This window comes from Varanus komodoensis, unplaced genomic scaffold (assembly GCF_004798865.1).
Source record: "Varanus komodoensis strain SLA01 unplaced genomic scaffold, ASM479886v1 scaffold9, whole genome shotgun sequence".
Lineage (NCBI taxonomy): Eukaryota > Metazoa > Chordata > Lepidosauria > Squamata > Varanidae > Varanus > Varanus komodoensis.
In genome coordinates this window covers 34,108,173-34,135,049 of record NW_025336598.1, presented here as the reverse complement: position 1 = coordinate 34,135,049, position 26,877 = coordinate 34,108,173, and the positions used below count along the sequence as shown (strand labels likewise).

The following is a 26,877-nucleotide window of genomic DNA, read 5'->3' as shown; positions in this document are numbered from 1 at the left end:
AATACAGCATGTTTAAACTTATAAAATTCTGCTGCAGTGGTCCTTGTCTTTTTGGGACTTTTTCTCAGTTGAGTAATTTGGTGCTAATTAGAAATCTCTTGGGGTGGAGCAGTAATAGAGGGTGGTCATTTCAGTGCTGATGCTCATCTTAAAGCACAGAAGATCCTTGAATACCATTCCTTACTGGCAGCATTTTACCTTTTGGGTTATATGGCACATGGTATTCTTACTCCTGAGTTGTAGTCATATAAGGCACAACTATGCTGCCCTAAAATTCCTTACGACTGAATACTTTAAATGAATTTAAACACTCCCACAGAGCAGCTTGGGATCCTGAAGCAGCAGTGCAGTTTCAGGTAACTGTTGGTGTGCCATTCCAGCTAAAGTAAATTATGGAATCCCTCATCAAAAGTCATTCTTTTTTATTATTTATTTTTTACAGTGCAAGACAAAAACAAACTGCACCATAGGAAAAAAGTAAAGAGGGGAAAGGGAAGAACATATTTGAATAGTATTTAAAAATTATTACATATATTCCCTTTATATTAGTATATAGCAGAATATATTATAATAATTAAAATAATAATACTTATATTCTGACAAAGGCCCTCCAAATATCTAGATTACACCTAGAATAGAAAATTTCATGAAATCTTCCACCCATAAATGACAGGGAGTCATTTATCCTTCCAGTGTTGTTGCAATATTAGTCTTTTAGTTGTCAAAAAGCCACCAAAAGCCAATTTATGTTAACCTTGAGTTAGAGTCCTTCTTCCCACTACAGTGTTGGATAAACATTTGGGGTAGCTTTTCACGGAGGGAAGAAGAGAGGCTGGTATTGTTTTCATAAGACTACACTCCAGTTTGCTAGATTGTTTGACCTTAGTGCATCCATAAAGATGTGAAAGCATAGAGGTTGAGAGAGAACTCTGTCAGAGATCTCATGGGAAAGGAGCAGTTGTCTCCTAGCACTACCTTTTAAACCTTTTCTGCAGGAGAATAGGAACTGAGTTTCACTGGAAACACCCACTATCTCCAATCCATGCTAGTATTTCATAAACATAAGTTGTCCTAGTAACTATCCACTGAGCCTGGAGTAAATCTCTACAGCATCATAAAAAGCTGCAGGGAGCAGAGGAAAAGCTGTGCTGTGCAAATAGAAGCCACAAACAATTCAGATTTTTTAAAAAGCAAATTATTAAAACTTAGCACAGGACTTTGTTGTTGTTAGTCGTGAAGTCGTGTCCAACTGACCCATCGCGACCCCATGGACAACATTCCTCCAGGCCTTCCTGTCCACCATCCCCTGGAGTCCACTTAAGCTCACACCAACTGCTTCAGTGACTCCATCCAGCCACCTCATCCTCTGCCATCCCCTTCTTCTTTTGCCATCTATTGTTCCCAGCATTAGGCTCTTCTCCACTCCTTCTCATTAGGTGGCTAAAGTATTTGAGTTTCATCTTCAGTATCTGGCCTTCTAAAGAGCAGTCAGGGTTGATCTCCTCTAGGACTGACTGGTTTGATCGCCTTGCGGTCCAAGGGACTCGCAGGAGCCTTGTCCAGCACCACAATTCAACGGCCTCAATTATTTGGCGCTCAGCCTTCCTTATGGTCCAGCTTTCACAGCCATATATTGCAATTGGGAAAACCATGGCCTTGACTATACGCACTTTTGTTGGCAGGGTGATGTCTCTGCTTTTAGTATGCTGTTTAGATTTGCCATAGCTTTCCTCCCCAGGAGCAAGCATCTTTTAATTTCTTGGCTACAGTCCCCGTCTGCGGTGATCTTGAAGCCCTGGAAAATAAAATCTGTCACTACCTCCATTTCTTCTCCATCTATTTGCCAGGAAGTGGCAAATAGACCAGATGCCATGATCTTAGTTTTCTTAACGTTGAGTTTCAAGCCAACTTTTGCACTCTCTTCCTTCACCCACATCAAGAGGCTCTCTAGTTCCTCTTCACTTTCTGCCATTAGAGTGGTATCATCTGCATATCTGAGGTTGTTGATATTTCTCCCAGCAATCTTAATTCCAACTGGTGATTCCATCTAGTCCCACCTTTCTCATGATGTGCTCTGGATATAAGTTAAATAAGCAGGGCGACAGTATACAGCCTTGCGGAACTCCTTTCTCAATTTTAAACCAATCAGTGGTTCCGTGTCCAGTTCTCACTGTTGCTTCTTGACCCGCGTATAGGTTTTTCAAGACAAAAATAAGATGGTCTGGTACTCCCATCTCTTTAAGAACTTGCCACAATTTGTTGTGATCCACACAATCATAGGCTTTAGCATAGTCAATGAAGCAGAAGTAGATGTTTTTCTGGAACTCCCTAGCTTTCTCCATGATCCAGCGTATGTTGGCAATTTGACCTCTAGTTCCTCTCCCTCTTCGAAATCCTGCCTGTACTTCTGGTTGTTCTTGGTCCACATACTGCTGGAGCCTAGCTTGTAGGATTTTGAGCATCACTTTGCTAGCATGTGAAATGAGTGCAATGGTGCGGTAGTTTGAACGTTCTTTGGCATTGCCCTTCTTCGGGATCGGAATGTAAACTGACCTTTTCCAATCCTGTGGCCACTGTTGAGTTTTCCAAATTTGCTGGCATATTGAGTGTAGCACTTTTACTGCATCGTCTTTTAAGATTTTGAATAGGTCAGCTGGAATACTGTCACCTCCACTAGCTTTGTTGTTGCTCAGACTTTCTAAGGCCCATTTGACTTCACATTCCAGGATGTCTGGCTTGAGGTCAGTGACCACCCCATCGTGGTTATCAGGGATGTTAAGCTCTTTCTTGTATAGTTCTTCTGTGTAATCTTGCCACCTCTTCTTAATCTCTTCTGCCTCTGTTATGGCCCTGCCATTTTGGTCCTTTATCATGCCCATCTTTGCATGAAACGTTCCCTTCGTATCTCCAATTTTCTTGAAGAGATCTCTGGTCCTCCCTGTTCTATTGTTTTCTTGTATTTCTTTGCACTGTTCATTTAAGAAGGCATTCTTACCTCTTCTAGCTATTCTCTGGAATTCTGCATTCAAGTGGGTGTATCTTTCTCTTTCTCCCTTGCCTTTCTCTTCCCTTCTTTCCTCAGCTATTTGTAAAGCTTCCTCGGACAGCCATTTTGCTTTCTTATATTTCTTTTTCTTTGGGAAGGTTTTAGTTGCTACCTCTTGTACAATGTTGTGAACCTCCATCCATAGTTCTTCAGGCACTCTGTCTATCAGATCTAATTCCTTAAATCTATTTGTCACCTCTACTGTATGTTCATCAGGGATATGATTTAGGTCATACCTGAGTGGCCTAGTGCTTTTCCCTACTTTCTTCAATTTAAGCCTAAATTTTGCAACGAGCAGCTCATGATCTGAGCCACAGTCAGCTCCTGGTCTAGTTTTTACTGACTGTACAGAGCTTCTCCATCTTTGGCTGCAGAGCACATAGTCAGTCTGATTTCTGTGTTGACCGCCTGGTGATGTTCATGTGTAGAGTCGTCTCTTGGGTTGTTGGAAAAGAGTGTTTGCTATGACCATTGTATTCTCTTGACAAAATTCTACCAGCCTGTGCCCTGCTTCATTTTGTACTCCAAGGCCAAACTTGCCTGTTATTCCAGTTATCTTTTGGCTTCCTACTTTAGCATTCCAATCCCCCATGATGATACGGACATCATTTTTGGTGTTAATTCTAGAAGGTGTTGTAGGCCTTCATAGAACCGGTCAACTTCAGCCTCTTCAGCACCAGTGGTTGGGGCATAGACTTGGACTATTGTGATGTCGAATGGTTTGCCTTGGATTCGAACTGAGATGATGCTGTCATTTTGGATATTATATCCCAGTACTGCCTTTCCTACTCTTTTATTGACTATGAAGGCTACTCCATTTCTTCTGAGGGATTCTTGCCCACAGTAGTATACCTGATGGTCATCTGAATTAAATTCACCCAATACTGTCCATTTTAGTTCACTGATTCCTAAGATGTCAATGTTCAGTCTTGTCATCTCCTGTTTGACCACATCCAGCTTGCTTTGATTCATGAACCTTACATTTTAGGTGCCTATGGAGTATAGATCTTTGCAGCATCGGACTCTCCTTTCACCACCAGATACATTGGCAATTGAGTGTCCTTTCGGCTTTGACCCAGTCGCTTCATTCTTGCTGGTGCTACTAGTACTAGCCCTCCGCTCTTCCCCAGTAGCATATTGGACACCTTTCGACTTGAGGGGCTCATCTTCTGGTGTCATATCTTTTTGCCTTTTGGTACTGTCCATGGGGTTTTCATGGCAAAGATACTGGAGTGGGTTGCCATTTCCTTCTCCAGTGGATCACGTTTTGTCAGAGCTCTCTGCTGTGACTTGTCTGTCTTGGGTGGCCCTGCACGGCATAGCTCATAGCTTCATTGAGCCACGCAAGCCCCTTCGCCACGACAAGGCAGTGATCCATGAAGGAGCACAGGACTTAATTTTGTGTAATTTTTTTACAGTGAATTTCAACTTGAAATATTGAGACTTGGAAAATAACAGTTTAACAAATACCAGTTTTTCTGGTGCAGTCAAACAATACGTTATTACAGTGTAATTCTGCACAGGAGCAAACAGAATTGCTGAGAGCCAGCCAACCCATGAAACAGGGTGAGGTATCTGCATGAGGTGGCAAAACTGGAGGAATGGCAAATTGTGCCACTTCTCTTGCCAGGCCCTCAGCCAAGGAAGTCCACTGGTGCATTAAAAGCAAGTGCTCTGAAGAGCCCTACCAGCAACTCTCCCACTGTGCTATTTTCTGCAGTTGTAGCCCTCTTATTGTGAGCCTCTGAACTGAAACCTCATGAAATGTTTGGCCATTTCACAAGGCTCTGTGAAGATCTAGTGAGAACTTCAGTGAAGTAGTGAAGTTAGTGGGATGCACAGTGGTGGGAAGAAGGGAAAGCAACAGGAAACAGAGGTTGCGGTGGTACAAATTCTGCTCTCTTCGGGTACAAGACAGCTTATAATGGGCCTACAGTTAGAGGCTGCAATTTAATATGTAATAAATAGCCCATTAACCAGTTATTTCACCTGCTCATCCATTTTAGGAATTACCATTGCAATATGAAGGAAACATATTCCTCTAACACTTTGCCACAGTATTTTATTGTAAACAGTGAATTGCTTTATGTACACAATTCTAAGAAGACTCCTTTCCTGTTATGTTTTACAAAACATCGTGCTCTGCTTTCTGTATAATCTCAACATAAACAATGCTTACATATTAGACAAACATTTTATTTAATAATGGAATATAAAAATATGTTAAGTGAATTTGTATGAAGATGGTTCTTGGCTTTCTTCCATATCCATGTTAATACAAAACTAGTTGGCCTTCATTTATACAAAATATGTCCGCCTTCAGTAGGAAGGTACAACACATAGGTTTTAGTGTTTTGCACGGCCGTCATTGAAATTAATGAAACACGTGCAGCTTCTTAGGAGGGCATGTGACTGCCTTGAACTTGGCATCAGGATTATGATGGAACTGATAGAAAAACCAAAGGTTTGAAGCAGATAGTTCCAGCTGAACAACTGAACTTCTAGTGTGACTTATAATGGTGGTTGCCAGTTTGTGCTTTTATAGTTTGTCAAACTCTGGGCCAATTTAGGTGATATGTTAACTGACTTTAAAAACCATTCAGTACAGTGGCTTTTAAGGCAGAAATACATAGATGCAGAAGGCTTTCTCCAGCCAGGGTGGATCACTAAGGATTTCTGTACATAGTTGCCTTCTCATTTAGGGTGATTTGTAAACAATGACCATTCTCTAGCTGAAATTAAAGTCCCTTAGGACCTGTCTGCCCAGCCATAGGAAAAGGCAGAGTCCCTACTGCACTTTGGGAAAAGCCTTCCAAGGACACAGCAAGGACTTTGTTTTTGGATGTCAGCACAGTCTTTTGCCACCCTTGCAGCCTGCATGGTTCATCCTGTGTCAGCTACAGTCTTGCACATGCAAGAGAGGCATATGCTGGGAGCACATTCCAGGGGCTCTCTTCCAGGGAGAAGAGTGAAGCGCCACCTTTGCTGGATGAATCCAGGGAGTGCTTCTGCTGCTGCTCCTCACAAGAAAGGGACAAACATTTAGATGGCCATGTTTTTGAAGATGAGGGGAAGCATAGAGGCAATCTTAGCTTCTGCTCTCCTCTCACACTTATTAGATGCCCGTAAGTTTGTGACTGAAGTGCTATAGGCAGCCACATAGGATTGTGCCGTCAAAAGTTCCACAATTCAGCTGGAGAGATTAAGCAGCTGAGTATTTGATTTTGGCTAGCACATATCTCCTTTTTTTTTTTTTTTAACTAAAAACTACACCTTCCCCGATGAGTATTTGAGAACGTTTGCATGATAGAAGTGCAATTTGTGAAAAAGTACGATATCTGCACAGAGAGAAAATCATATATCGGTAAGAGCAATTACATCAACAATTTAAGATTTCTAATTAACAGTTTCATGTGGAATAGCAGTGTCATGGTTTATTACTCTATTATTTATTAGAGTAATTAATAATTACCATTATTACTCTCAAGATAATTATACATTTATAAATAAAATCTAGGCAGTATATTCATTTCCCTCCTCTATAAGCATTGTTTCATCATTATATGGACTTTGATTGGTAGACCTGTGTATTGTATCTCTTGCTCCAGAAGAAACTCTCCTTTGGTAAAGAAACCAGAGAATTGCTGCAGCTACTGAAACAATTACTGTCGAAGTTATAACTAAGGCAGTTGTCCATGCTGTTTCACCTGAAATAACACCATGAATCCATGAAAAACACATAGTCCATATCGATACAGATGTCCATCTGCTGTTGCACTAATTTAGCACTTCTAATGTTAGCAGTTATTGGATCTTTACTTAGGCAACTTACTTTATGACCTTTTCTATAATATTTCAGTTCTAAAGCCTGCTACAGAAGACCAGCATGCAGTACTGTATCAATGTTCATAAACAGCTGAACATTCTTAAACTGTTTCATCTCACACAATGTGGGAAGTTGAGGGGGATGGAGAACTGTAAGGTCTGCAAATGTTATGACAGGTTATTCATGAGCCAAACATGATTACTTCTGTTTCATCATATTTTGACTTATGCATTACCAGGTCCAATACATGCTAGCCAAAAACTTGTTTTGTATAAAGCAGCAGAGAACCAATACCAAATCAGGGTGGTAGCTGGGTCAGCAAAAAAGCTGACAATAGAAAATGCTAGGAAAATGCTGTACTATATTTACCACTATCTTGTAGCAACAAAGTTGATTGGACCTGAAAGCACAGAATCTTTGATACACACAAAGCACAACAAATAGAGCTTTGGCTGTTGGGTGGTATGGAAATTAAATTATTTATTTATGAGATTTATATCCCACTTTGTTTCTTACGACAGCAACCCTGTGAAATAGGTTGGCCTGAGAGGCTGTGACTGGCCCAAAGTCATCCAGTTGGCTCCATGGCTGTGTGGGGGCTGGAACCCAGATTACTCAGTCTCTTAACCACTACACCACACTGGCTCTAAGCAGAGACTGTTAACATACCACTTGCATATCTAAACAGAGAACATGGGATCCTATCGAGATTTAGTCAAACCTAGAGTAGTGCCATTGAAATCATTGGTACTAAGTACCTCACCAAATTAATTCATATTGACTTCACTGAGTCTACTTTGGATATGGCTGCATCTGGAGGCAAACCATTCTAAGTGTGGATGCTGCAGTTTTCAGTTTCAGTTAGAACAGCTGTTCTTCATCATGGCCTCTGTGCTTCACACATATGGGTGCTGCACCTGCGCAGTGCCTATGGCTGGAAAGATTCAAAGCTTAACGGTTTTGGCGGGAACTCTGCATCCCCCCCACGGTATAAAAGAGCAGAGTGCCCCCCATTTCCTCAGTCTTCTTGTGACCACTGTTTGCTGTGCCTCGAGCCTTTTGTCTCACAGTTTGTACATGTTTATCCAGTTGCTATTATCTCTCTTAAACGTTACGATTCCAAGTTTTTCCCTCCCTGTTAGAAGTTTCTTCTCAATTTCCCCCTTTTCTCTGTTAAAAAAAGAACAAAAAACAAAACAATATTGTTCCTCTTTTCTCTTTACTTTGCTATCTTCTCTTTCTTCCTTGATGGTGCAGTGTGTGGCTTTTCGCAAGTGCTCTCAGTGCGGGTCCAAAATGTCACCTACTGATCTGCACGATCTGTGCCTTCTCTGTCTTGGAGAAGGGCACAGGACCGATAAATGTGGCCATTGTCAGGCTTTTAAGCAGGCGAGGAAAAATCGGGAGAATCGCCTACGCAAACTTTTGTGGGACCAAGCCCTGCTTCAATCAGACCAACTGGCAGGCAAATCTGCCCCTCCGTCCTCCTCTTCCACCATGCTTCTGCCCCGCCCATCGGCTGATGGTGCCCCTTTGCCAGAGGGTCAAAACTCCTCTGCATCTCCACAGAAGGAGAAGAGGAAGCATAGTGGATTGGACAAGTCCTCAGGCCGTAAGAAGCCTAAGACGGATAAGTCGGCCCGCAAGCCTAAAAAACTCGACCATTCCAGGTACCGTGACTTGGGTTCGTCTGCCCCATCGATCCCAATGGCTGCTTCAGTACCGACACCGACCAGACACTGCCTGGGTCTCCAAGATGGGTTGCACCTTCTGTCCAGTCTTCCCCTGAGCAACGGGACATTCCCTTGCTGGGATCAATCTCCGACGAAAAGATTCGGGACTCTCCTCCAATGGCTCGTTCACCTACCCCCCAACCATCACTCAAGCCTTCCCCGAGGGCTGCTCCTCAGCAGGTGTGATATCAGCAACGCGCCTCCATGCACCCCTCGGAAGAATGGGTGCAACCACCCCATAGGCCGTCTCATCGTGAGACATGGGATGATTATCCACCCTACGGTTACTACCCACCGGTGTGTGATCGTACCCTCTCTCCGGTACCGAGAGACGCCCCTTTGATTTTGAGGGCGGCTCAGTCCAGGCGTCCCTCTTTGCCTATCGACTCTTCTTCTAGCCTCCCGCCTCACTATGATTTGGACTCGGAGGACTCCGAAGTGGCGCCTACTTCACCAGACGCGGTGATCTCTACACAGGGTCCCAGCTCACTGGAGGAACCCTTTGGAGAACTGATGGTGAGGCTTACAAGGTCACTTGAGATCGAGGCCCAGCACCGCTTCAATCCCAATACCGACAAGTTCTACCACATTGTCAAGGGCGAACAGTCTGACCACCCTTCAAAATATCCTTCCGTTGCTTAGGAGAGAGGATTGGTTCGCTTCTCTGGATTTGAAAGATGCCTATTTTCACATTACCATTCACCTGTCCCACAGGCGTCTTCTCTGATTCACTGTCGGTTCTGAGTTCAACGTCCTTCCGTTTGGACTGGCTACTGCCCCCCGGGTTTTTACGAAATGTATGGCTCCGGTGTGTGCGCATCTTCGGCTCCAAGGCATTCAAGTGTACCCCTACCTGGATGACTGGCTGATCTTCTCCCCATCTAAGGAAGGTCTTCGGCCATCATTTCAGACTATTTGTATCCTCTTGGACAATTTGGGTCTATGCATTAATCATGAGAAATCGTGCCTTATTCCTTCACAGATCATCGACTTCATTGGAGCTCGTCTCGATTCCACGCTGATGAGAGCCTTTCTTCCACAAAGTCGACAAGACAATCTGTGCTCATCGATCTGTCGAATCCACATGGACAGAGCTGTTCCAGTACTCTCAGTGCAGAAACTTCTCGGTCACATGGCCTCTACAGTCTCCACAGTTTCCCACACCAAACAACGGATGAGACCACTCCAGTTGTGGTTCAACTGAATGTTTCAACCCCAACGAGACTCAACCCCTCACTGTCTCCTCCGCCTTCCAACCTCCGTCCTCCAGTCTCTATGCGGCACAATTTGTCCGGAGGCGACCCATTTCGTCTGCCTCACCTGACCTTGACTTTGTTTACCAATGCCTCCCTTACCGGGTGGGGAGCCCTATGTGCCAGTCTCCGTACACAGGGCACCTGGGACCATCAGGAGACCACCAGACACATCAATTACCTCAAACTCCTGGTGGTCTTCAAAGCCCTTTGATCATTCGAGGACACTTTCCGGCAGCACGTTGTGCAAATTGCCTCCGACAACATTGTCGCTGTATTCTATATAAACAAACAAGGTGGGACAAAGTCGGCCCCCGTGGCCCGCCTGGCAATGCAGCTGTGGGACTGGTGCATCTCCAGGGAGATCACCCTCCTCGCTGTTCACCTGGCTGGTACCGACAACGAGGAGGCCGACGCCTTCAATGGGCAGATGTCGACCCACGAATGGGAACTGGATTGTCTGACCTGCCATCGCCTCTTCCGGACTTGGGGTTCTCTGCACATAGACCTGTTTGCCACTCACACGAACAAGGTGTGCAAGATGTTCTGCTTTCATGCCGGCATCAGTCCGGGATCGACAGGGGATGTACTCATGATCCCTTGGTCCAACATGTTCTTTTATGCGTTTCCCCCAATCCCACTCATAATGAGGGTCCTAGCCAAGATTGTCTATGATGGTGCCACGGGGATCCTGATCACCCCCTGGTGGCCCTGTCAACCGTGGTTCCCTACTCTTCTCCGTCTATCTGGCAGCACCTTTCTCCGCCTGCCTCTCATACTTCATCTAATAACTCAACAGTACAGAGCTGTTCGTCACCCAGATCTTCCCTCACTCAGCCTGACAGCCTGGCACATTCGATGAACCATGGGGTCCCTTTGGTACCAGCGGATTTGGGGACTCCTACACTTGTCCAACACCGTCCCGAGACAGCCTCTTCTTCCCCGATACCGATAGACTTCTCATCGAATCCAAGTGCTCTCCATCCCGATACTCAATTCATTCTCCAGTCTGCCCTAAGACCTGCAACTCACCGATCTTATGTGGCTAAATGGAAGAGCTTCACATCCTTTGCTGAATGCAACAGTTTTACCACTTCTTCAGCCTCTGTTGAAAATATCCTTCAATTTCTCTTATCATTCCATCAATCGGGACTTCAGCCATTGTCTATTAAAGTTTATATAGCTGCAATTTCCCACTACTGCGGACAGGTGCGGGGTTCTTCGGTTTTTTCTCATACCCTCATACGTCGATTCCTCAAGGGTTTACAGAACCTCCAACCACCACTTCGCCCAGCTATCCCTACTTGGAGCCTCTCGGTTGTTCTTCAGGCACTCACCTGTACTCCTTTCGAGCCCCTGGCAACTACTGACTTACGCCTCCTATCTTGGAAGACTGCCTTTCTCGTTGCAGTCACGTCTGACCGAAGGGCTAGTGAACTCTGTGCACTTTAGATAGATCCTCCTTACCTTAACTTCCATAAGGAGAAAGTCATTCTCTGTACTGATCCGACATTCTTACCCAAGGTTCTGTCTCCTTTTCACATTAACCAGGACATCGTCTTACCAGCCTTTTTTCCTACGCCTGCTACACAAATAGAACGGTCATTACATTCTCTCGACATTCGTTGCTGCCTTGCCTTTTACAGGTCTCGCACGGAGTCCTTCCGTAAATCTAACCGCCTCTTTGTTAAATACTCAGACTATGATAAGGGCTCCCCTGTTGGTTCACAGAGACTTTCAAAGTGGATTGTACAGACCATCGAGCTAGCGTGTCAGCTCGCCAAGCTTGACATACCTGTCATGCCCAGAGGGCATTTTATGAGGGTGGAAGCTGCTTCCTCTGCCTTTGCCGCTGGCATTCTGATCCAGGACATTTGCAAGGCTGCCACTTGGACGATTCCTTGCACCTTTGCCAGGCATTACTGTCTTGATGTGCATGCCAGACACAATTGCTCCTTTGGCTGGACAATCCTTTCTTCTGTTCTTCAATGATGACACCGCCTGCCTCCAGGTCTAGTAAGCTTGCTAATCACCCATATGTGTGATGCACAGAGGCCACGACAAAGAAAGGCAGGTTGCTCACCTGTAACTGTCGTTCTTCGAGTGGCCATCTGTGCATTCACACAACGCACCCGCCGGCCCTACTCGGTGTCGGTGAATGGGCTTATATGGTACCATTTCTCTTTGATAACGGTTTCATTGGTAATTTTTTCTCTCCGGTTCAGCAGTTCCCTGCAATATCTCTTGCTCCCACGAGGGGGCAAACAATCGGTCTTCAGTAGACTGAGGAAATGGCCGGCACTCTGCTCTTTTATACCGGGGGGATGAGGAGTTCCCGCCAAAACCGTTAAGCTTTGAATCTTTCCCGCCATAGGCACTGCGCAGGCACAGCACTCATGTGTGTGAATGCACAGATGGCCACTCGAAGAATGACAGTTACAGGTGAGCAACCTGCCTTTCTCAGTTAGGAAAAAGCAGTATCTAATCACAGTTTGACTACTGGACAACATGAAAAAAGAAGAGAGAGAGACTCTACTCACCCAGTAAATATTTCCTTTGATTAAAAACTACAAGCATACATGTAAAAGAAAATAAAAAGGCACTGATGAGTACTATTTTTTAAAGAAGAGTACATTCTTCAGATTATCATGCAGCTGGATTCAGGTTTGCATTCACATTCTAGGACTAATAGGTACACATTATAACATGCAGCTTGGACTGTGTTGGCCTGTTTATGATCTGGACAATGAATTGTATTTTGCAATTTATTTTTCTGTATACTTTCTAGCAGTACAGATAATATCCCATATTAGCTTTTGCTGCAATGAATTATAAATTGATAATACACCAAATTCTACAAATCCTTATTTTGAATAGTGTACTCTTGAGTGTCTGAAGAACACACCTTTTCAGGCAAGAAACTTTCCCATTCACCTTAGTTTGAAAAGCAGTTATGCACACACAAAACAGATATGATGCTACCCTTGCATTGAAGTATACACTAATGATTTGCATTAAGTAAATACAGAGCACCTGTCTGTATAAGTCTTTGAAAACCAATAAAACCTGCATTCATATGGGGTGTTACAGTGTGCACTGTATCCTTTATCATATTGGAATTATTAATCCAATTAAATTGTTTGGGATGAAAGCCAGTGGCTTTCCAAAAGAGTCTTTCATGCCTGTCTTCATGGTATCTACAGTGCTGGAAGTCATGTGCTCTCTAAGAACTTCTCTCGAAAAGCTTGAAATATGTAGGTGCTTTTATGGATTGCCCAATCCTGCAAGCCTTCATACTCTTTGACATGAAGGGAATATACTGCAGTTCTTTCCCATGGGGGCTGGGAGGGGAAGGGATCCCACTTGAAAGTTCATAGGAAGGCCTGGTGCCTCAGCAAATGGAATCCACCCCCTGCAAAAAAAATCCCACGGTCTTGGGATGTACTCCTATGGACTGTAGGATGGCTCGCTAAATAAATAAAAAATGGATGTGAATACATACTCTAGCTGAACAACTGCAAGTAGGACATGCATCTTTCACTTTTAGCATATTTAGAAGAAAGAATTAGTTGGATCCAGAGTTTCCATTCCAGTGATGGAGTGTCCCAAGTGGAGTGCTGCTTGGGATGCTGCTGCTAGCAGAAAAGCAGGGGAGGCGTTCTACGCTGGTTCCCTCTCTATCTGCAGCCTCCATTTCCACCTACCGCACTTTTCTTGGAGATCTAGACCAACCCCCCAACAAATTTTCAGGAAACTGCAGGGGGAAGGGGAGAATTGTTCCTCCTCCCCAATTACTTCCCAATTCCAGCCACTCAGTGGAAGGTTCCACCAAAGAATCTTCCACTGAGGGGATCCTTTTATGTTTTCCCTGGTTCTGACCCATTGTGTCTATCATAGTACTAACTCCTTCCAAGACATATCCTCAACTCCTTATAAAATCTAGCCATGTATTGTGTGAGACAGAAACCTTTTTCAGGGTGTCAGTAAAGTAACATACATACCAGTAGCTTCACACAGAATTTCAGTCAGCGGTAGCTGCTCACAGCTTGTCTTCTTCCATCCCCCTGAGCTAGTGTGCATAGTGGCGCAAGTGTTGAGGAGCTCTGTGTTGCTTTCCTCCTCCATCCAGTTTGTAAAACTAACTTCTGAATCATCGAACCATCTGAAATCATCATCTGCAATGAAGTAAAGTGGAAAAAAGGTAAGAATTTTTTGTTTTTCTGAAGGACAGATGAATTAAAAAAAAACTGCTTGGGATGCTATACATCCCCTGTCCTCAACATTGCAAAGAAGCTTCTGGCACCTTAAATAGAAATTGTCAGGGGTAGGCAACATACAGCCTGTGCTCTACATGTGACCCCATTATCCTGGCTGGAGTGAAATAAATCTGGAAGACAACAGAGAACTGCATGGGTCAGAACTGCTTGTTTGCAAGTTAAATGTGACTGTTTCAGTGATCTGTACTTGCTGTGGACACCTGCAAAGGTCAGTGTTTCCAAACAAGCTAAATTTAATCCTTGTAGTTCTGTGGAGTAGCTTGCCACTTTTTTAATTGCCAGGGTGGGGGGATTTTTCCAGAAACAGTCCACAGATCTCTCACAGTTGCTCATCCCATTCTACAAAATATGCCCCAATGAGCACAGAGGCACCTACTGTTTGAGTACATGCTTAAGCTTGTATTAATGTGGCTTTAGTGTGCTATAATTTTTTGTCGACTCAAGTCTTTATCAAAAGCATTGTGTGTTCTCGGTTGGATAACACCTCAGTTACAGACCCATGCACTGGCTAATAGATAATAAGATCTTGATACGAGGGAGGCAAACTGACTACAAGAACAATATGCACCCGAAGTGACTGTCCTGGGCATCATCACCAAATGGCTGCTATGGGAGCATAGCAAAGGGCAAGAGACCTGTCCTGAATCTAAGGCTGAAGTTGGGTCTGAAGTCCAACAAACAAAAACCCTCAGTTTTCAGCACCAACACAAGGCTATTTCACAACAGTCGCAGTGACCAGAAGGAAAAGATTAAAACAGTGGGAGGGACAGGGTGCCTTGGTGGGCCTCAGGAAAGGAAAGCAGGGGACACTGGTGCCTGTAGGCACCAAACTGCCTCTCCACATCTGAGTCTTTCCAGCTATTGGGCTGCCATTCCATTTCACTTTCCTTCCCAGTTAGTTCCATGCCTGGGACTATGTAGCATCCTTTGTATTTCCTTTGTTTGATGACACTGCAATTCTCAGGGATGACTTTCGGTAAACCGCACTGGCACCTGTTCCCAAGCTCTGGGCAAGAATAAGTCCTTACAGAAAAAGAGCCTACCTTGGTCTTTTCTTACATTTGGGGATATTGAAAGTAGTTATTTTGATGTGAGTTTTTCCTTGAAGACACTAGAGGAGCCCTAATGGAGGTAAGTTCCCCAACAAAAAATAGGGCTATGTCAGATCAGTTCACCATCAAGCCTTGCGTCACTCACCATCTGTGTCAAAAAACATGCCCAACGATATATATTCAGGTCCATGCCAATGGGAACAGAAACTGTTTTTGATGAAAGTATTCTCCTCTTTGTTATTTATGCTGATAATATCTGCTCCTGATGCTGCATTTGAAAAACACGCAAATCAAAGTCAAATCTCAGTTTTAAAACGAGAACTCAAACAGACCTCAGACTATGCCTTTAATCAGGAATGACCAGAATCCAACATAGCCACTGCAATCCCACTGATTGCCTTACACTAATGGGATCCACTGGTTGTGCAACAGGGAATTAGGAACTCTGAAAACAAGTGGAAACGTATGTTTCTGCACTGGATCAGGTCAGTGGGACATCCTGCTATGAGTTACTGAAATGATTTACACCATTCCAGAATTAAGTGTTTTAGATCATTTTGGGTTGCTTTAACAACTGCTTAGCTGCTCATTGTGCTTAAGATGGTACCCTCTGGCAGTCAGGCAAAACTGGACACTGCCCTCTGTTTAAGTACTGTCTCACAAAGTTGTGTTCCTTCTCATCTGTCTTTTATAAAAGCATAATACGTCACAGTTTTGTACCATTCAGTCCTGTAAGCATCAGTGGGAAGTGCAAGCACAATTTAACAGCTGTCAAGTTAATCTTTGACAGCTGATTCTTAACTAATTTTCTTGGAAGTATATCCCACTAGAACTACCAGATACTGGGGGATTTTAAGAGCTGACTTCTAAACAGACCTCACTGATGCAGTACAACAACCCATGAGAGATACTTTGGTATAGCCCCATGACAGCTTGTTTTTCAAGTAAGTCACCATGAAAACCCATGGACTATTCTAGGTGTCATTTTACTCAAGGTGGTTGTCATGTCAGATGACCAGTTCCTCCATGGGTGAAGTCCAACAGCAAGGGAGTTGTGCGACAAGAGTGACAAAACCCCCTTGCTGTCTTTAAAAGTGCTCTAGTGGTGTTGTGCAGTGGCTGGCACCGGTTTACTGCCCTCCCCACACCATGTTGGGGAGCTGTTCTGGCTCACTACAACTCTCTTCCACCTTTTTACTCCCACTGCATCCAGATTAGTTTTTACAGATCAAGAAGTGGTGTGACAACCCAAATAAGCTCAAACAAGTGTATGTTGGGTACTCTGTAGGTTGTTCCTGCAGTTTATTGCCAAGGTTGATTGGTGTGGCATGCAAACCTGCCCAAGAGTTGGGTAACCACACTGGGCTAGGTCAGTGGTTTTTTAGTCCATGTTCCTGGGTATCTCTGGCACAGTTAAAGCTTCTTAAGGGATTGCTTTAAACCACCACGTATGTATGAAGAGAAGTTTGCTTGAAAGATAGTTTGCCTGCCCAGTAGTCATCTCTCTTTCTCTGCAGTCTGCAGGAGTGTGTTGGTTCTCTTGCAGCATGTGGGGTGCTAAGACACAGCAGCTAAGGCACACATTCAAATATGCTGGAGTCATCTGCAACAGACTGCAACTCTTCTGTGGCGGACAAGTCCATGTGGAAAGCATTCTTCAAAGTAAAATGTTTTAGAAACACTTGAGCTGACAATGACACTGCAATTGCTCTCCTCTCACCCGCAACTGGATATGCCAGAGGGCACAGTGAAAGGCTTGTTGAAATTCTGTTACCTTGAAAGATCTGCCAACAGCCTGCTAGATTGTTATGAACACAAGACTGGCTGGACTGAATCGGAATGGAATGTGGGATGGAAGGGGAAAAGGTTCCATCTTAGCCTTTGCCTCTGACTGCAAAATGCTTAAATCATCTCTGCTAATCTGTATCACACTTTCTGCCAGTTTTCCTCAATCTTGGGTCTTTCAGAAGTTTTGAACCCATTTTGATAGGCCCCAGGCAGCATTCCCACATATGCTAGGAATAGTCATTCAAAATATCTGAAAGCACCAGGTTCAGGGATGCTGGTCTAAGATCTATAATTACCCTCATATTTGGCCAAATCCCAAAATGATTTGGGCTGATTCAGAAACATTCAGGAAATGTTCAAATAACAGAGAGCCCTCCCCCACTGCTGTAAGACCTGAACTCTCCTGAAGATTGATTAGCACATAGAAAGGACACTGCTGTAGACAATATGCCTGCAAAATTGATACATTTGTCCCCAAGCTCTCCAAATAAGGGAGACAGAGCTAAGCACAAGAGCTCTAGCTTCCAATGATAATAAATGGTTTCACCAGAGCTTTCCACTCAGTGTTTTGGGGAAGGGATGCTGAAGTCATCTATCATAGGGCTGTTCCTGTGCTCAGTACTCTTTGCTCGTTCTCTTTCCCAGGAGCAGGAACATGAGAGGAGTTTTGGAGGACCTGTAACAGTAGATGCTTCCCTGGAAAATGCTGGATGTTCAGGACCTTCAGCCTCTCTTCATCCATCACCCATTTGTCCTACCACACTTTGTGCCTTTGGTGCCAACTGACTAGAAATAAAAATGCCTTTAGAGCACAGTTTGTGCATGTCTGAACTGAAAAAGTCCTATAGTCCACTGGCTGGCTGGGGAAGACTGAAACTTGTCAAACTTGTCCAAATATGCATGGGATTATGCCCTTTCACTTTATTTTAATCATCATAATCCTTTTGACTGGTGATACCTCTGTGGTGCATTTTTCATACAAATTCTCCAAAAAATGCACACAGCCAGAAGGGAAACTGAATAACTCTCCCCCACAAAAAATGGAATAAACTCTCTTTGATAAAGACCATTACACATTTCTTAAATTTGTCAGGTTTCTTAACTAACTTCAGGGCTGCTTTTATGGAATATGCCAATTTCATGGCAATGTCCCACAAAAAAATGAATGGGAATATGTTCATCTTTGGAGGGAGAACATCAGATCAATAAAGGTTGCTCTTGCTCAACTCCCTGAACCTCTCTGTCTGAAATGTGGCAGAAGAGGACTGAGAGGGTTAGAGAAATATAATCCAGTTCTGGCAAGAAATTGAAAAAGGTACTGGAAATTCAATTTTAAAAGAACTCAAACTTTAAAGAAAACTATCAGAAAAATACTGGATCTATTTGTCTGAAATGTGGCATGCACCATCCCTTCACAAAGGGATAATGTGCTGACAATACTGCCAAAAAGAAAAGGAATTACAGCCACTGAGCTGTTCTCCAAATCAGGATCTGAACTGAATGTTGACACTGGTGCAAATCCCTATGATTATCAGAGTTTTCAAAGGTACAAATAAACTGCAAATGCTAAATGCACTTTTCCCCACATATCATAAGTGAATAAAAAATGGGCAGGTTGTGACCCGAGAGAGATCAGCTGCATTACCATTGCCTCTGCAGTATTCCCTGGCATCTTCAATGCTGCGTGTCTCCAATGGTCCTGGAAGCAAAGCATAGCAGCTCCTTTCGAATAAAATCCAAGCCAAAGAAGGACATGCTATGCCAGGAAGAGAACAATCACCATCAGTGCTACTGTGCACTCATTTCTATAGACAGTTCTGTTTATATAGCCACCCCAAATGCTAATATCCCAGGCCATTTGCCAAGTAACATAAAACAAAGTGCAGTTGGTACCTCAGGCATGTATTTTAAGACAGTAGCAATCAACATGCATAACCCTGCAAAAGTTGACCATCAAGACCCATTCAAAATCAACAGGACCAGAGATTAAACTTGAAGATGTGTGTTTTCTATGTCTAAGAGCAAAACTAGATCTTCAATCACATTCTTCTGCAATGGTGCAGATAGGGCAGGGAGAGATATTAAATGAAAAAAATGCCACTACAAAAAACATTAAGCAGCCTTTTGCCAGCACCATAGTCTCGATCCATATGAGTTCTCTTGAAGCTTTTATTTTTAAAATTGATAGTGCAATCATGGATCTTCACTGCAATATTTAAGTAGTGCTCTTTACTTTAGCCAAGGTGGCCTCTAGATAATGCCCAAACTGTATTACACTGCAGTTACATGGGTATATGTTTTTCCTTCCGCAAACACACCTATATCTGGATGCCAATGGGATTTCATCTCCCACAAGTGTCTGCAGCATTTGGGAGCCAAATGCTAGCTAACTCATTGTTTTAATGCATCCTCCCCCAACCCAGGTCTTTCCTTGACCACTGAGTCGCTGTGGATGGCAGCTGTAGTCCAGAACATCTGGAGGGACCCAGCTTGGGGAAAGCTTGTTTAATACAAGCTTGGATCTTTATATGATTCTATCTTGTGTGCTTCCCAGTTTCCACTGGTGCTCGCTAACCTGAAGAATAGTCTGGTTTGCATTATCTGCTGATGGCCTTGCAAGCAGTTGTTGATCCAAGGGGCTCTCTTGAAAAGGCACATTGCAATCTAGTTTCTTTATATTGTTCCTTTTTTTTCCTGTTAACTTTCTAGAAGAGAAACAAATGGATCCCCCTAGCAATTTTCACTCTAACTAAAGCAATTTCTGTTAAATTCAATCACACTTGTAAATTACACTTAGTTTTAATAGGTTAAGAACAGTCTTCTGTATACAATAAAGTCTTCTATGTAAATAGTTCATCATAGTTCTAGCATTTTGGACCTCAGCTGCTCTAGCAAAAGGTCACTTTTCATTACTAAAACTGTTATAATATCCTTAAATCTCTGAATTGGCTTCTTATTGATTCTTATGTCAACTTCAAACTCTTTATCTTAACATCAAAAAATTAAGTTATACATTTAAAATGTGCTAGTGGACAAGTGATTTTTCTCCCTTTACTCAAAAGTAAAGCTGTACTATTAGGCCGGGTGAGACACTGTACCTTAGGCAACAGATTTTGCAGTACTGTTAGAGGGCAGCAAATGGCCAATATTTCATATACATTTTTACCATAGGGGCATAACTACTGGATTTTGTCTAACAATATCTTGGGGTGTTTCTGCTGAACTTTTGTCAAGTGGCGCATTTTATAGCCTATAGGCTTTTCAGACAGAGCTCCCCCTGCTGTTTGGATTTGGAGATAGCATCAGTCAGCTCAGAATCACGCCGCACCCCTGCTAACCTGGGACTGCCTTTCCAGCAAAATGGATACTGGGTGAGCATGGCTTCCGAGCACTTACTGTCTGTGCCAAGGATTCTGATCTTGGCTGAGCCATGTGTATCTTAAAATGCCTCGAGAAATAAAATTTTAAGAAGACTCACTACACCGTTTCCTTAAAAGATTCATATTAAATCACCAGTTTAGATCTTTCATCTTCCCTGTTCTCTTGATATCCGGATTACTCAGTGTGAAGACAGACATATACACTAGAAATAGAAATGGTCCCGAGCAAATATGATTTACAGAAACTAACAGCCAACAGACATGTCAGCTAGGAACAGAATAAAGCAGTCCTAATTCCTCATAACTTACAAGAACTGAAAGTGCTTTGGAAAACCAGTAACAGCTTTGCACTCTAAAGGAAATTTCAGCTTACTTTAAGAGAATTGCTTGTTCCTCTTCCAAACCACAATGAATAGTTTAGAGGAAAGTAAGCAGTAAATGTTTGTTTTTTCTTCTCCAAGATGAATACCATATGTTTTAGGAACATTGTAACAAAATAATATTCTTTAAATCAGTTCTAAGTTCACTTCTACTGTGGGAACAATAACCAATAGAAGACACTCTTCTTTATGTCAAGATACGAGTTACTTTTTCATGTTGTAAATAAGCCAGATAAGCATTTGACTATGTAGAATTAAGATTGTTTGCCTTACTGACACATTGCATCTGGAGCCTGAACGAAACAGGCCCAGTGCCACCCAGGGAGGGTGATTTCTACGCATCATCTCAGCTAAGGCAGTCTTTGGAGTTCCACACTGACTTCCAGATGAAACAGGCCATGACTAAGAGTTCTGGGAGGAAGGTTTAGTTTGCTGCTGCAAACTTCCATATTGATAGGTCACTGCTGGCTTACCAGAAACCAAATCCCATATGTGCCAGCACAACTTCACAGCTATAAGCAGAGGCCACTGGGCCATCACATCCTGCAGTTTCCACAGGCTGATGTGGGTACAAGAATAACTCCCCAAAGTCCATCAGGTCTCCATTAAAGAGTCTTATCTGGATCCGGGATATTTTGTCTATAAATGGAAGGGCTCAGCTCAAACTTGAACTTTACTTCACCCAATTTGACAGTTTCCCTCCCTCCTCCACCCAGCTCACCCCATCCAGCTAGGCTCTTCAACCTCTGTGTAGCATATCCAGGGGCTGGAGCACTTGTTATTGGGAGGAGTGTGTGCCAAAGTCTGCTTTCATCCACTTCCTCGCATACACCTAAATCTGTATCTATTCCTCCTTCTATAAATAACTGGATAAGGACGAATGCCCTACTCTGATCAAATCAGAATGAAACACTGTGGCCTGTGCATTGGGCTTGATTTCTCAGTTCTTGCCACAGCAAAGGATGCTTCCTTTGAAGGAGCTCCCATACTGCTGGCTAAAGACTGGAATGAGCCAAGGGCTTTCCAATTTTACTAAAAGACAGCTATGAGGTTTCCTTTCCATTAGGAGAGTCTCTATAGTAATAGATGCTGCTAGGTAGGTTGAGATATGATGACTTCGTCCTTGCTACTTAGCAAAAGGTATCAAAGGACAAAGGAACCCGGAGGACTACATAAAAAATAGACCCGACAGCTGTTGCCAGAGTGTTCGATCAAAGTAACTATTTCACACTTTATACACACATGCCCCCATTCAGGAGAAATCTACTGTGTGCATGGAACATGTGAATCTGTTTCTTCTGCTGCACAACCTGGGAAAGTCAGCATAAGGAACTGATCTGAGCAGTGGTGCTATTAGGGGCAGAGTCCAGGGCTTTGATTAGCAGAATGAGCAGACGGAATCATGCAAACAGGATTATACTGTCCCTTGAACATGCTCATAGGGTGAGAGATTGGGTCTTAAGGACCAAAGACTCCTACTTTAGTATGCTCATGCGTTAGCATTAGAGCTGGAAATTAGCATGGACTTTATGAAATATGTCTCAATGCTCTGTTAAGGGTTTCTTTTCAGGCCCTCTGTCTTTGCATCAACAGCAGTATACCAGTCAGGTGGGTAAAAAAAAAATCTTTCCAGAATAATGCAACTTTCTCATCTTGCTACAGAGAAAACAGGAAATTAATTTGTCCATTATCTTATTTGCTTCCTGTGATGATCAAATCCCCAAAATATGAGGTAGTGTGCTATATTTTAGCACATACGAGTTCATCTTTACAAACCGCTTGGCTTCATTCAGTTCTCAGCAGATAAACTAAAGTGAATGGAGTGAATGGGAATCATTCTGAAATAAGTTTCCAAAGAGACTGAGAAGCAGGTTTCTAAAATTTAAAAAAAAAACCCTCTTCTAATGACTTCTAATGCATTGTAAGTCATTTGATGTCTAAATATGCACCCTTCCCTTTTATATTGGTCTTTATCCCACAAAGACAGAAACCACTTTGGAATAAAATTAAAAGACTCCTATACCCTAATTGAATTCCTTATGCAAATGAAAGATGTTGCAAAAGCAGGACTGCAGCTCAACATTAAAAAAAACAAAAATCACGAGTATGGAAGAATGACACAATTTTAAAGTCAGCAGTGAAGAAATTGAAATTGTAAAAGACTTTGCTACCTTGGCTCAATTGCCAATTCAAAGGGAGACTGAAGCCAAGAAATTAGAACAACACTGAGATTTGGAAGACCAGCAATGGAAGAATTAGACAGAATTATACAGTGTTAAGGATGGTTTCACTGAAGACTAAGGCCAAGATAACCACACTGTTGTACTCCTAATCATTATGTAAGGGCATGAAAGCTGCTGGACTGTGAAGAAAGCCAACAGGAAAACAAGTCATGTGTTTGAAACACGGTGCTGGAAGAGAGCTGTGCAAATTTGCTGTACCAACTGAAAGACAAACAAGTGGGTCCTAGAGCAAATTGAGCCAGAACATTCCCCAGAAGCAAACATGATGACACTGAAGCTGTTGTACTTTGGGCACCTCGTGAAAAGGCAAGACTCACTGGAAAAGATAATAAGGCTTGGGAAAGTTGAACACACAAGAGGAGGAAGAGCAAGGCCAACTAGTAGTCCATCTCATCCCAACCCTGGGTTTACAAAAGCGGAGCAGTGCTGTGCAGAACAGGACAATTTGGAAGACATTCGTTCATAGGGTCACCATAAGTTGGTGATGACTTGATGGCATGTAACAAAAGCAGCAGCCTATACCCTTAGCAACTGAAACATTCTGTGCTCCTAGTAAAATCACACCAGCAAATCTTAGGAGGAAAAAACACACTAAGCACTGAAATTACCCATTTTTTTCCCTTTAGTTTTTGATCCCACGTCACTTCCTTTATAATTGTTGTTTTATAAGCTATTATTTTTTTCTTAATGGGAAAGGTAACAGCACTCAGGCCTGTACAACAGTTATGGTCCTCCAGTTGTTGTTGCTGAAAATAAGTCTGTACATGCTTCAAGTCACTCACCCGTCATTTCCATCTCCCATGCTTGCTTCCCCCTCCCCCCCAAAAAACCTAGCAGTGCAATTGCACCTTTCATAGCTGCAAGAGACAGAAATTAAGCAAGCAAGCAGACCTCCTGCCCTTGCAGCTGCTTCCAGAGGAGTTGGGTGCAGTTAAAAGCCATAGCAGTTCACAGGAAAAACATATAGATGTTCAATTGCGAGTCTAAGGCCAATTGTTGTTACAATACCCATCAAGCTGTCTCTGACTTATGGCAACCCTATGAATGAAGTCCTCCAGAATATCTTCTCCTTGAGAGCCCTGCTCAGCTCTTTCACATTCAAGGCTGTGGCTTCCTTTATGGAATAGGTTCACTGCACAGTAGGGCTTCCTCTTCTTGAGCCTTCCTCATGATTAACATGTCAAATGAGTCTTGCCTTCACTTGTCATGTCCAAAACAGGACAGGCTGGGTTTCCTCAGTTTCACTTCCTGAGAAAGTTCTGGCTTGATTTGATCTAGGACCCACTGGTACAATTTCTTTCGATCCAGGGTATTCACGGGCTATTCTAAGGCCACGCTCTATGAAAATGGCTTCCATGCAGACACCTACAGGTTTGCACTGTAAGTCTGTAATCCGATACACAATTATCTGCACCTAAGTCCACTGACGCCAATGGGACTTCTAAGCAGATATGAATAGGTTTCCACTGTACTCTTGGCGGCTAAGGGCAGATTCTAAGGAATCGCTCTGGTTCAAATTAAGGCTTCAGTCCTAACAATGTCACGTGGGAATGACCCTTGCTGCAATTAACAAGCATGCTTGTGAGTAAGCATTCATTTATTTATCTATCGATCTCGAAATGGCGAGATAATGTATTTTTATCGCACCCTTTCCCCACCGTGGCCAGCACAACCCATCGCTTCCAGGGGAGGCAGGCTGGGCTGAGAGAGACGCCTGCCGAAGACGCTGCGCCCAGCTCTCGCTCTCGCTCGCCCTCCCCGGGATCGCGCCGCAGCCGCTCCGCGTGCACGGCCGCCCGCGGGCCTCCTGAGCAGCGCGGAGCGCCTCTCCCAGCAGAATGGGGGGCACTGAGTGGCCCGCGACCCCACCCCCTTCCCTGGCGCGACCAGGCCCGAGGCGGCCTTGCTTCTCGGGAGCCGCCGCGATCGGCAGCTGGGCAGAGGGCGGCGGGGCGCCGCCTTACCGTCCGCTCCGTGGCTCGGCGCTGCGGCTGCCAGCAGAAGTCCGCTCAGGAGGCAAGAGCGAGCTGCCAGCAAGGGGGCGCCCATGACCCAAGCAGCGCAGTGCGGCCGCCGCTCGCTCCCCGAATGCTGGCCCGCCAAGGCCGAATAGGCGTCACCCCGGCCTGGTGGGCGAGCCCTGGCCATTGCTCCGGCAGGCGCGAAGGGGAAGAGCGGCGGGCCCAGCAGCCGCCTCGCGGGCGGCATTCTTCCCTTGGTCAGACATGCATTACTTCGACTGCGGATCTAGCTTTCCGTTTTATTCTTGCTGCTTGGGAGTAGCTGTAGGGGCGCTGATTCAGATCAGGCTCGTGGGGTGCGAGTACTAGTGTTTTTGAAATCCGAATTAGGCGCCCTGCACTTAACCTAGAGAGAAAATTAAAGAACAGAAAAAGGCTTCTCTGCTGGACAGAGTTAATGTTTTATGTGCTTTGGCCCGCTTTCTTAGTGCAGAGAAAGATCAGGAAGCACTCCGGTGCAGGCTGACGCTATTCATTAAGCAGCCTCTTAGGGCACCACGTTTTCCTGATGGAGCTCTTGAAGTACGTAAAAATTCAACTGGCACAGCTTCTCCTGGCATGGGCTATGCTTATACACCTGGTGCCCGGCACAGCAGTTCGAAGGTACACAGGGTTTTGCCAGATGAGCTGGAATTCCTCGCTCCTTTTGTTGAAAGTTGAAATAGCAGATGATAACATTTAAGCGCTTTTAGAGGGATTACTCGGCTGTACTTCACTCAAGCACTCATTTGACTATGATGCTGGTCTGTGGAAAGACCCTATCCTGGTCTTGGGGATTTCTGTGTAACCATCCCTGTTCCTGACTTGCATTTGTGATCAGAACTGACAAGAAACACGTTCAGGGTGCTTAGGTAAAATGGATATTAGTAGTAGCTGAAATGTATTGCATGACATTGAAACGATACTACATCGAGCAAGAGTGGTCAGGGCCTAGTCTTTCAGAATACTTTTTAAATGAGAACCTGGTGAGCCACCAAACGAAGCCTGGTGCAAAATGCATGTTATCCTGAGCCCTGGAATTTATTCCGAGCAGGAGAGCTAGGGCACCAGGTATTTTAGTATGGAAATAAACTAGCAGAAGTTTTCTCAGGCCCCCAGCTCCATTCTTTTTATTTCAGTAGTGTAACGGGGAAGAGACATTTGGTTCCCATTGCTAAACACTTGGGAATTAGAAATGCTTGTAGGCTACGTTAAATCACCCAAGGGATCTCTAAGTAGATCCCAGTCTTTTACAAATTCACTGTACCTTCTTGTGCGAAGCTCTGCCCACCGCTGGCACAGAAAAGAAAGCAGTTATGCTTTTGGGAGGACAAAAGCAGGCTATATAGCTGCACTTGTACATCCCTTTGTTTCTGCTACATAAAAAAGCAAGTTCCATACCAACAGTTCCAATCCCAGGTTGCTTTTAGAAGCTGATGTAGGCCCTACCCACCACGTGGCTGCTTGAAAGCTGTTTATGTGTGTCACACGTTTTTCCCTCTTCGAAAAATCCCAAGGTGGCTTGCATAGCCATCCTTCACTTTATCATCATCATAATCCTGTGATGTAGATTAGGCTAAGAGTCAGTGTCACTCAAAGCCACCAATGAGATACTGTCTGTTGTCAGCTGGTGTGTGGCATTTACTGCCATGCATGAGATTAATGTTTTGGGACGCCACCTTGATTTTATACCACAGGTGGAATCTTTAGCTTGGTCATGGGTTGCAAATGTGTTATAAGCCAATGTCACTTGATGAATTAAATAAATAGATAAGACATGCATAATAGCTATGCGCTTGCAAATTGAAGCCCTGATTTTTTTTTTAAAATGCAGGAAGTGATAGTTTGTATCACTGCAAATATCAGTAATTTGAATATACTAAAGAAGTCTAAGTAATC

At 43.8% G+C, this 26,877-nt stretch overlaps 2 protein-coding genes across 14 annotated transcripts in view; both read right to left on the bottom strand.

Annotated features, from left to right (window-relative positions):
• BAZ2B (bromodomain adjacent to zinc finger domain 2B) overlaps window positions 1–26,877 on the bottom strand; it is a 644,512-nt gene that overhangs the window by 524,182 nt on the left and 93,453 nt on the right. The gene's annotated exons all lie outside the window — the stretch shown is intronic.
• Window positions 6,306–25,186, bottom strand: LOC123017166 (CD302 antigen-like). Its single transcript, XM_044418320.1, has 6 exons — window positions 24,943–25,186; window positions 18,621–18,731; window positions 15,333–15,455; window positions 13,860–14,033; window positions 12,399–12,425; window positions 6,306–6,753 (listed from the first exon to the last, which is right to left on the bottom strand). The coding sequence occupies exons 1-6, from the start codon at window positions 25,184–25,186 to the stop codon at window positions 6,560–6,562; spliced, it is 873 nt and encodes a 290-aa protein (XP_044274255.1). The 3' UTR covers window positions 6,306–6,559.

Coding starts and splice junctions, on each gene's coding strand:
- LOC123017166 (XM_044418320.1), bottom strand. CDS start 25,186: ATGCCGCCCGCGAGGCGGCTGCTGGGCCCGCCGCTCTTCCCCTTCGCG. Junction 15,456..18,620: donor GGAATACTGCAGAGGCAATG/GTAATGCAGCTG, acceptor TTTCAAATGCAG/CATCAGGAGCAGATATTATC. Junction 12,426..13,859: donor AATTCTGTGTGAAGCTACTG/GTATGTATGTTA, acceptor GTATGCTTGTAG/TTTTTAATCAAAGGAAATAT.